This window comes from Perca flavescens, chromosome 5, assembly GCF_004354835.1.
Source record: "Perca flavescens isolate YP-PL-M2 chromosome 5, PFLA_1.0, whole genome shotgun sequence".
NCBI classification, from domain to species: domain Eukaryota; kingdom Metazoa; phylum Chordata; class Actinopteri; order Perciformes; family Percidae; genus Perca; species Perca flavescens.
Window position 1 is genome coordinate 35036669 of NC_041335.1, and position 12007 is coordinate 35048675.

The 12007-nt window shown below is 42.3% G+C and overlaps 1 protein-coding gene across 1 annotated transcript in view; it reads left to right on the forward strand.

The window, feature by feature from the left end:
* pdlim2 (PDZ and LIM domain 2 (mystique)) overlaps positions 1 to 12007 on the forward strand; it is a 40919-nt gene that overhangs the window by 24076 nt on the left and 4836 nt on the right. Inside the window, exon 7 of the mRNA XM_028578160.1 lies at positions 7698 to 7816. Within this exon, the coding sequence (XP_028433961.1) occupies positions 7698 to 7816 (119 nt within the window). The remainder of the gene's footprint in view (positions 1 to 7697; positions 7817 to 12007) is intronic.

A 12007-nucleotide genomic window follows, 5' to 3' on the forward strand; every position in this document is an offset into this window, starting at 1 on the left:
TTGCTTTAACTTGACTGTAAAACAGTTTCCCCTTAGGCAGGAAAAGTCTGTATTGACCTCTACATGATTTCCCATATCATAAACTTATTTCATGTGGTCAACATGAATAAATGTTTTTCAGGAAATGTACAGTACATCTTGATTAGAGCTCTAAAGGTTAGCATGTTGAATAAGGAAAGGGACCTTTTTAATTAGGTGTGGGTTCAAATCCTTGGTGCAGGAAGCATTCATCCTGCTGAAGTGTCCTGAAGAAACAGTCCCGACCTACCAGCTTACCCTGACCTTTAACCACCTTTTTAAAAGGAAAGACAAATGCAAAGAAAACTGTTTTCAAATGCATTGCAACAGATATGTTTTGGAAACCGCTTTAGGAATAAGTTTATTCCATTTCTAAGTAAAAAGTGGCATTGATGCAGGTTTTGTGTGTGTTGTGTTTTAATATCTATTAGCTCACCACCATGACAAAAGGAGCGAGGCATCCTAGATTCCTGGAAGGCGGGCATGAGATTGTATCTGAACTGGCCGGCCACCGTCATGATTCAGAGCATCTGTTTATATCATCAAGAAATAACCACACCGGGATCTCTGTTGCGATGAGCTGGGCCAAAACCCAACTGCTTTTCATGAGACACGACCCGTCACTGGGCCATTAGTACCAGGCTCCATGTCTGGGTTTGCAGTTTCTGCACTTCGCGGTTCCTGAGGGTTGCCTTAGTGGGCTGCCTGTGCTGGGACAGGGTGGTTGCTTTATAAATATCCCTCCTAGTGTAGGATGGCCAGCTCCTGCAGGGTGAGACCCGTGCAGACCAATCCTTTTCTCCTTGATGCTAAATTGGGTGGAGTGGCCTTGGCTGTGGGACATGTGTCGCCCAGCTCTTTATCCAGAGCGGCCAGTGTAAGTATCCATCAATACTTCCTGGATCCTATACATTTCTCTGTTCACTTTTCTCCTCGCAGCGGGCCAGACTGCAAGCCAGAAGCTGGCTTTGTCTAGCTCTATTCTGGAGGTTGTGGTGGACTGGAGTGCAAAGCTGTGGTCATTGCTTGGGAGCAGAAATGGAGACTTGGCATGCTGGAATAGAACTAAAGTTTGTTTTTAAATTGAGTCAATGTAAAATTTTATATTGCATGCAGTGGTAGTTAAAGATTTGAGTTATTCAATTATTTTTCCTCAGGACTGGAGACTGCACCTCACCAGTGAGTAGCTTCTCCAGCACTAAACAGACATGCATATGTCCTCCTTGAAGATGATGGCTTGGAATGATGTACTATTTCAGGTCTGACATGAGTGGGGCTGTTGTTTGGTTTGGCAGGCCGGAGCTGTGCTAAGCCAAGCCAGTGTTGGGGGAGCGGTGCTGGCCGTGGCCACAGTGGAGGGATGTTTTCTTCTCCTCTGCACAGTGAGCTCTGTGACTGGACAGTGTGAGGCCTTTTCACGCGGACTCGTAGCCGTTAAGCTTGGGGTCCATTGTGGCCCCTGCATGGGCGGCATGCCTCTCCTCATCCCCGCTGATTGATCAGCACGCCTGTTTTTCTTTCCCCTGGAGTGGAAAAGCAAACTGGGGCACTTTTGATTCCCTGTGCTTTCCCGGGCGCAGTCATGGGGACACTCAGCCCTGCAAGTTTTATGGGGAAATGTTGGCCGGGAGAGATGGGCCTTTTTGCTAGTTGGTGCTGCTTAGGAAGGTGGTTGAGCAGTATGTCAACATTCCAAAAGTTGTTGTCGAGGGAAGGACGTGTATAACTGCCCCTCAGTGTATTCATGCCAGCAAAAAAAAGGCATATATTCCTGTAGTTTTACACAGAACAACACCTACATTTTAGGGAAATGGTTACAAAGCTGCATTTGTTGTTCATAAATCATAATTGTTAAGCTGGTAAAATGTCACGGACCACTGAAGAATAATTCTGCTACAGCCAGACACCATAAATGCATCTTGCAATCATTTTAGATTTTTTTTTTTTTTTTTTTTTTTTTTGTTCCCCCATTCACGGAAAGTCAAGTAGAAAGGAGTATTAGGCTGCAGTCCATCATATTGTATTGCATGACAAGTCATAGCACTGTTGTACAGTAGAGTTACTGTACCTCTGAAACCAGAGTGAGACATGGCAGATGTTTTCGGTCTAATCACTGCAGTTGTGATGCTGTCAGGCTCATTGGCCATTAGAGCTTTATGGAGAGATTATCACTGATGAGTTGTTAAAGGTGGCATCCTACCCAGACCTCCCAGCTCAAAATGAGTCAGCACACTTGGTTTAAGTTCATCTTCCTTCAGTTGTTACTGTCCTTTTTTGTTAAAGAGGCGACCATAAATTAAAAGTATCATGAAGTCCAGCAATTTCAGCCCAACCATAATGAACTCCAGATGTCTAATGAGCTTGATACGCTGCTCCAGTCGGAGCCTTGTGGGGAATTTTATAGGGATGAAGAATGTGTTGCTTGTAGCACCCTTTGTGGATAAATAAATGCTCAGACTCTTTTCATTCCTCATTGTGTCTTTGACTTTTGGTGGCAGTGTGGGTGAGTGCCTCCCTCAGACCACCTACACAATGATCACATGAGACCGCTTTGGCTTCTCTGAGGTCTTAAAGTATTCACTGCGCCATTCCAATTCACACACAATCAGGTTCATCCACATTTTTCATGTGCTGAGCTGCAGGAATCATTGACATTACAGTACAGAAAAAACTTTGACATGATGTTTTTGCCAAATATTTCCATCAACTCGTAAACTCGTCATTGTGTCATTTTGCACCAAAAGTCGAGATTAAATGAATGGAAATTGAAGTCTAAATTGCAGAAATTTAGAAAACTAAAGGCAGCTCCGTTTAAGCTGACATTGGCTAACGTGCATTACTGTATACTTGCAGTCATCCCCGTGTCTTGATCTCTCTGCCGCTCATTTGGCCTCTAATCTTGTACATATGGTTTATATCTGGAACGGTCTGATGGTGTGTGGCCGTGTCGAACAAATGGTGGTAGAGAGGGGGAGGTATTATTAGCGCTGGCATCACACAAATCTGCCATTTTATTCCATGTTATTGAATGCTGCACAGTGTAAGCTGGGGCCAAAAGTTTATATGTAGACAGCATTATAGAGGATTGAAAAGATTGAGCTTGATTTCAAAAGCTTACTCCATGTACTGCAGTATGGACTGGGCACTGTATATGAAGATTTTTACATCCCTATATTGTTCCTTAAGGGGCTTCCAGGGAATCCCCAACAAAAGGGAAAAATTTATTTTCTCTAGAACGCCACATACAGTACATATGAATGTACTGTATGTGGCTATTTTGGTCATGGGGTTCATACACTTTCTGTAGTCTATCAGATGGGGGGGACCACGGGACAAAATTGTATCTAATGTGGGTTGTGGTCTAATTTGTCAGTTTATGGGTCCTCGACGTGAGGTTTTGGGAACCACACTGCTCTTGACGGTTTATGTATATTCAATTTGGGCTTGAGCATACATATATAGAGTCGCGGAAAGGGGCTCATCACTTGAAGCAGCCACCATAGAAGCTGTAGTCCATCTGAACCCATCAGCCCACTGGTCTTGTTGTATCATTATTTAGTCTGATACCTTTTTCATAAAGCAGATGTAGTTGGATAGGAGGCAATAAAAAAAGCTAAAGAATGTTAATGACGTGATTTTTTTTTTTTTTTTTTAAATATAAAACAATCGTGTCTTATTTGTTGCAGAATGTGGACCCAGTAATGCACCATCGCTCAGACATAATTACAAGGCAGGGTCCATCAGTGACGGTGGATAACGAGTAGGTTACCGTCCGCCTCAGGTCTTTGCTCAGGACCTCCACCGATGCACACTGCTGGATAGGAAATACTGCACACAGCTCTGATTATTACCCTACCCAGGATGTCTGCTGTCCCCCCGCCTCATTGTAGTACAGCAGTCATGTCTGTGTCTGTGGTGGAGACAGTGAACGAGCAATCGTAGCCCTTTCTTACAGCAGCATCAAGCTTCCCGAAATAAAAAAAACCTCCCCTAGGCATCGGCCCTGCGCGCTGCTGGCCCATGCCCTGTAATTGAAGCTGCAGGGTGGTAATGATGATGATGCAGAGTGCTTGGAGCCAGACTCAAAGCTCCTCCACTGGCACTGTCCCCAACGTCTCCCATGGGCCTTGATTTGAAACAGCTGCCGTCACTTCAGTTCACCATTTTCGTTTGTTTGTGTCTTGAAGTATCCAATCAGACAATGGCTTGTTCTCATCATAGGGTGATTCTCATGGATTTTTGACAGTTTAGCCGCCATTTTTCCCTCCCATAACGAGCCTTTTCCTGACCAAAAGCCAGCCACACTTGGTCTTTCATTTACTTAAATCAGATCATGACATCTAGGCTAAGTCATCCAAAAGTGCTTTTTAGAGCAACAAAGGACTTTATTTATTTCTTTTTTTTTTTTCTTTTTAGAGATTATAAAAACAGATCTTTTAAAGCCGATACCCCTTATGGTTTTTAAATAATAAATCGCAGATAAAAACGGTTTAAAGCGATTTATTGCAACAATTAATGTGGCTGAAGACTCTCTTGGTGTGGCTTGCTATGAATTGTCAGGTCATTCCTGTCTTGGTTGACAATACAGAACGCAAAAGCACACATTTGGATTTTTACATGTTGAAATCTAGCCGTTGGTCACATTTTTCCACCTAAACCCCATCCACTTTAAACTGGGCGAAAAGCACCGACAAGAACAGAAATACAGAAGTCTCTCGTGAAATATTCAAAACTGTCCTAACTTTTGCAGAAATAGTGCATATGTATAGGACCCCATTGCTCATAATAAGCTGATTTGAGTTTTTGGAGCCTTTTTTTATAAATTGAGAATCAAGTGTGAGAGTTTAACTGTATGTACTCTCTTGCATGAACTCATACACACACAACTTTTTACAGACTTTTAGGTTAGATATGTTATTGTATGAGCAGCTCAAGACCAGCACAGGATACCAATGCCCTGCCCTAATGAACCCGGGTACATTATGTTGACTGTGAGCTCTTGATTACAGTTCAGTGCCACTTCAATCAGAGCTTCCTCCTCTCGCCAGCCACAGGAACCAGGAAGAATTGGCTCATGATTTTCTCCAGTGGTCTGACACGTAACCCCCATCCAAGACAAAATAGGCTTTCCTCGGCTCGCCTATGTGCCCCTCCCTAAGTTTGTTGGTGCATGAGACATTGGGGGAACTGTTGGCACTGCCATGGTGCAGTTTACCAAATGCTTTGTAGCTCTGAAATCGGCTGCGTGTAATGGTTTGATGGATTACAATGGAACAGTGATGATTCCAGAACAAGGAGCCCAGTTTAAGGCCCTTGCCAGCCATGCCATGGTTACCACTATAAAAGGCTGGTATCGCTGACTATAGAGTGGATGACTGTGATGGGGCAACTGCTGTGGTGGTGTTTTCTTAAGGTTAAGCTCAATCACAGCTGCATACTCGCTGTCACAGTGGAGCGCTTGTTTTTTTTTTCTTTCTTTCTCTCTTCCCTTTTGTTTTTCTTTACTTCATTGCATTCCTCTTGAGTCTCATAGATCATAGTATCTGTAATTCTTCTGCTGTTGGAGAGCATGAAGATCCACATTTAGTTGCCAGACACTTACATAACATAGGCTTGGTTTGCATTAGTGTGTGGCTTCACCCGGGTCTTCCTGAAAGAATCCCTAAAGCATTGATGTCTATCAGGTATATGCTTCTAAGATTGGTTCACAGCAGGAGAGGACATGGATGTCTCTATTATTGTACTCTGATGATATGGAATATATGATCTTATGAGCCCTGCAGTTATTATGCCGGATTTAGCCTGGAAGAAATCGCACGCAGAAGTCCCAATGATCATTTCTGGTAAAAGCTTCCTGGCGCGCACCACTAATCTGCCCACTCACTAAGGAAAAAGAAGAGGAAAATTGGACTCAATTGAGAACAGAGACATTGTTCAAAGAGTTTCTGAATTGGAAGCGGGTGCTGGCATTAGAGGCACAAATCTTTGACTCCATCAGTGCCACTGTGTGAGTATCGAGCTCCATCAACTGCTCCAACTTGAGTCACAGACATGTACCGGACTGGTTCAAAGACCCGGGTAAAGATATTTCCTCCTTGGGATGGAGCCTGTGTAACATTAATGCCAGCTGGTGACGGTTGAGGGAGAAAAACTCAGTGAGCTTTATTGTGAAAGCTGTACTCTGTGAGTAATCTGTGGGCTGTTTTGATTCACAGTCAACATTTTCCTGGACTGTGCATAGACCTAAAATAAAGTAATAGCTTTGTTTCTCAGCAAACTGGAAGTTGTGAAAGTGTTTGGAGACTTTCTTTTTTAAAGTCATGTTTATAGCTTGTTGTTTGAATATAGCGTTAGTGCGTGAGTATGCTTTCTGTGATCAGTATTAAAGGTGGACGTGGTTAAACGCCAGAAATTGTTGTGGTTAAAAACAATTAGTTTGTTGGAATTCCTGACGATAAAAGTGTCTGGGTTGAGTTATGTGCTGTGCCGACTTAAGTGCAGGTGTGCTGAGTGTTTAGTGTGAACATGTGCCTGAGGTCACTTTCACTAGTGGCTCGCTCCTGCATAATTAAACTTGGATAAATAAACCTTTGCCCGCTATGTTGTAACTGAGTGTCCTGCGACCATTGGTTTCTGCTGAGAACCGCTGCAATAAAAACTGTCATTTGCACATCTGCTGAGACCTTAGTTTAGGAGCTGCTTGTGTACAGCAGGTATGTAGCGCCCTCTTCTGTCAAAAGTCAAACATTATACACTTCATAACTAAGACTTTGCTCACCGTTTCCTTCCTGAATTACACTGTTTTTGCAGTACTGTAAGTGTTCAGTTTGGCTGAATGAGGTTCTGACCGCGTGGAATGTCTTCTCTCATTTCATGACGATGGACACTGTCGAACTACCACGAATAATGGCGAGATTTGCACAGCATCTGGAAGCCATTGAAGTACATGCTGGCTCTGGCTTTCCCATTAGACCAACACTGGAGTCAGTGCCAAACATCTGTTGCCACACCAATGTATCAGCTGAGGGGCTGAAGTACAGCTCTGATATACATGGTAATCAAGATCTAAAAAAAATGTTGATGTGGGTTGCTGTGATTGTTGAGACTGATGAGCCTGCAGCAGAGGAATGTTGGGTGTGACTCATGCAATAGAAACTTTCAGAGCACTGACAGAACTTAACTTAAAGGTTTCAGTCAAAGCGATGATGATGATGATTAAGTAAGAAACTAAGATGATGATGATGAATTAAGAAACTATGTGTGGTATTTCTCCATCTGAAGCCATTTTAAGCTACTGAGTCCCTCCCGTTTTGATCTTGACTGAATAAATACTACACGATGGGGTCAGAATTTGTTGAATTCCAATTTGTCATACAGTACGGTCTCCTTAGATTCAGAGCTTCCTACAACAAGGACGCTGCATTTGTTCAGTGCTAATACGCTGCTTGGAGGAGCTGTAATCCAGAAATACTGCTGGCAAATTCCTGCCTCTGCACTGAACACAGCTCTTTTTGTGACTCTTGTACAGTACCATTGCATCATGGTCTAAGCACTTGCACACTGTCTCGGTAGATTCCTCGACTCTGAACTGCAGAGTTGGTTTCAGCTGCTGCAGGAAGCTTTGACTTTCATGCTTACTCATCTCTCGCTTTTGTTGTCGCTTTCCCCTTCCTCCACAGGAGTTCTCCCCTTCAGACCACAGAAATAACTCTGTGTCCAGCAGAACCCCGACCCCACCAGGACGCTACTCGCCCCATAGCCCCATTGATCGGGACGTACCCATGTCCCCACGTCGCAGGTAAAGACCACTCTCATCACCAATAATACATGAGCAAACCTCATAGTTCACTGCAAAATTCTGTGTATTAAACTGACTGCTGTGAGCACATGCATCTAATCTTATAGTTGCATCTTTTGTTGCAAAGTTGAAATGTCCAGCCAGACGTACAGAACACACTGTACTTTATTTATATGCTTGAATATGAAAAAACCGATGTGTTGAAAACCTGCCTATAAATTTAGTCATTTTAGCCCATGACACTAGTTGCTCTTCAAAGATTGAAGTGTAAAGCACAGCCTGAAGCTTCCGCATATTAACAGTAGCAGGATGGTGGCCTATCTAACAGGAGTGTGTGTACAGGCATTCAGCGCCATCTACAGGCATGTAGGGGTTACACCCACAGATCTGAGCCTAGAGAAGAAATCAACATTACCTGAAAAGCTTATAGTCAATTCATACACAAAGGAAAAACTATAAGAAAAAACTTCAGTATAAGCTAGTACTGGCAGTCATTTATTTAGTTTAAAAATTGAATTGGAGGGTAAACCCCTTGAGAGGCACCATCTCGTTTTCAAGGGGGTCTTCAGCATACCTGCCAACATTTGGTTTTCAAAATCCGGGAGATTTGGGGGGGTACTTAAGTGTACTGTAAGTTATAAGTGTATTATTTACATTGCAATATAAATTAAAACATAACTTAATGTATTCATATTTATTTATATTTTTTTATTTGTAATTTTATTACAACAAAACATCACAGAAACACTGCACTGCAGTTTTTAACACTGGTACAAACACATTTAATCAATAACTGTCTCTTTGGTAAACATCAGTAGGTTTTGTAAACATGAATATGAATATGTGCTCACTTTTTTTTCTTGAAGTGTTGTAGTTGTATGTGGCAGATTTAGCTGCTCTCAGTGCCCTCTTGGCCAAACTGGTGTGGTTTATCTTGCAGGATAGGAGAGAGCAAAGAGTGCAGTTATTCATGCTCATGCGATTTTCTGTAACTATCTTTTTACACTGCCCTTATGTGCCTTTTCTGCGTGATGGTTCCGCTGTGTTTCAATGTGCTGGGTAATGTAATTGTTCCCTCCGTGCGCTATGTTAAAATCAATTCTCCACACCTTACAAAAAGCGTGGAGGTTGTCGATATGACTAGGTAAGATGCATGTAAATTGTTGCACATAACACTGTTGAAATTTACAGCTATATTTTGATTTCTCCATCACCTGCCATTTTTTTTATCTGCTCGCTTTCGGGTCTGAACTCTCCGTGATGCTTGTGCAGAGATCAACTGCGCAACTGGGTTATAGGTTGCCAGGTTGATGGTTATAGGTTATTGTGTATATAGTGTTTGGCTTGTGTGAATAGGATGCGTTTCATAGAAGATCTGGCAACTGGTCAACATTAGACAAACATATTGGTCCAATTATTTATAAAGGAGTTTGGGCCATGTAAATTACGGGAGTTTCCCGGGAGAAATAACAAACCGTGAGAGGTCTGGGAGATGGGGCTAAAAAAACGGGAGCATACTACATCTGCTACTATTTATGTAAACCTTAAAAAACATGTATTGTAGGTTTGAGGTAGAGCTGTAACAATTCCAAATGTGCTGTACAATTAATTGTCAGAAATAATTGGCTCTTTCAGTCAAATCTAAAAATGTTTATTACTTTTTTTTAAACAAATTTCAAGTTTTTAATGAATTCCAGTATTCATCTTTTGGTTATCACTGTTATGTGACCCAGATAATGTAATGACACCGGTATACAGCCTATGAAATATACAACGCCTTGATTATCATAAAACATTTCTTCTAACTGGATCCCCACTTGGCATTTGTGTTGCTATGAACGTCTATAGGGTCAAGTGCCAACAACAGTTACCATCAACAGTCAAACCCCTTAAGACCAGCTAATGTTAGCAATTAATTGCAGTTAAACAAAGAAACCGTGATTATGTAAAAAAAAAAAAAAAAAATTGCTACAGGCCTAGTTTGATGTAAACAATCATGGAAGTATTGAATTAATTGCTTTTGTTTAAAAAAAAAAAAAGAAAACAGAAAAGCATTTAGTTGAAGTTGAGAGTGAAAGGTGCTGATTTGACTGTACGCTGATGTTTGAGGCTCTAGTTCTTGTACAGAATGGTTTCATGGAAGTGTAATCTCCCGACACAATGGTATCTACTTATACCTACGATATGGTTTCATCAACTGTTCTGACACGGTTTCAACTTTCAAATGGTCACCATAAGCCTGACAACCGTAATTTATATTGCAGGGATGTTGTGTTGGACGAGGTGAGGTTATTCCAGTGGTTAGGATATTGCAGTATCACCCATATTTGGAATTCATCTGGTAGCCAGTCTCTGCTAGAAACATTCCTTCGCACATTCGTATACATTGCTTTCCTTTCAAAGGTCTTTGTGAAAAGGCAGTTGATTGAGCAAATGGCCTGAAAAACTCTGTCAAACCAACGCAGTAATTTAGTGTACAAAAGTCCTCGTTAATTCACGGACTGTTGGTGCTTTAAGCTGTTTTGAGTCGACAGCTACGAAATGAACTTTTTAGCCTTTGGGACTATATTGTGACCACCACTTGCACTGCAGTTTGCTATTTCCTGCTTCGCCCCCTCTGATGAAGTGATGTAGCTGTATGGTGACTCAGTTTGTAGCATGCAGGTGCTACCCTCTGAGCATTTTTTTATTTTTTTTATTTTGGATTCACTTCCACTCACATGTTTTCTTGTCTCTTTGCAGATATTAAATCTTCTTTTAGTCCCTCACACAATCCTCTGTGTCCGCTCTCTTTCTGCTGGAGAGCCCTGTGCCTGTTTTCACAGTGCAGGATAGTTGACTTTGGCCCCAGTTCCTCCCCCTCCCGGGTGACCACGGCTAGTGATATGACATGTCAGCAACTTCAGTCATATCCAAATCCCCCCCACCACCACCACCACCCCATATTCCCCAAAAAAGTCAGATTTTACTTCTCCCCCTGATTGGCCCCGAGTCTGGATCCCCCGGCCTGCACACCAAGCCTCTCCCTGCTCCTCCCCAGCCAATCACAGACTCTGTGACACCCATTTACCCACCCCTTCTGTCACATGTCCAATGAGTTTCAGCCCAGAGGCACACCTTTCAGTCAGCCTCTTGTTTTTCTGCCCCGTCTGGTTTAGATAGAGGTTTGTGTTCGGCATCCAATATTGTTTCTTCTCTTGTGTGTTCCGAGTTGCTACAGCAGTGTTAGAAATACAGGGGCAGTTACTGGAAAGAAAAGTTGAGCTCCCTTTCGTTTGTTCCCTCTTTCTTTCCTTTTTGAGGTGAGTCTTGTCATTTTTGAGTTTTGTCATTTGGATTTCTTTTGTCAGGATGTACAGACTGTGGTTTAGGTGTTGTACTGCCAGTCAGACTCTTTGAGAAATGTAGTTGGAATTTGGCTGTGGTTGTGATCTCGGATATGTTTTGGCTGCGCTAATGTGCTATGACTAGATCTTTATCATTGAAGCTTTGTGCAAAGTCTGGGTCTGGAAACCAACAACACGTTAATTTTGGATGCAGGCAGTGTGTAGATCATTGTGAGAACAGTACAGTAGAGTACAGTAGAACAAAACCAACTCTCCTGTGAAATCTTAACTGCTTCCACTGCAGATCTGTGTGCACACGACTGCCTGTTCAGATGCAGGCTGTCCCCTCGCACTGCTGTTATTTGTTTTCCTCCCATTTGACCTAGACTTTCCATTTGTTTTGAGGATGCAATTTCAGAAGGGATGGTGAGCGAGGCGAAAATGGAAATGGGATTGCTGAGGGTGGAGCTGAGCATGTGGAGAACTTGGAGGGTGTGCTTTCTAGGTCTGTTTTCAATTTGAACCATGTTCAGGGACTCAGAGGAAAGGGTCTGAGTATTTGCCTCAGCCTCAGATTTGTTGTCTTGTCTGTATGCCATCTCCTGTTTCATTTAACGAGAAGCATATAGCTGGAATACAGACAGGAACAGTACATGCACACAGCAGTGGTGGAAAGGTTGTGAACCACTATGAACATATAATATGTTTTACATGCAACACTGAGGGAACGTTACATGTACAAGAGAAGACCACAATTATTTGGATAGTGACATTTTTTAAAGGTTTTATCTTTGTTCTATTAAAATACTATAATATATTATAAAACTGTGACTATGAGGTCAGAGTGCTAACTTTCAGCCTTAAG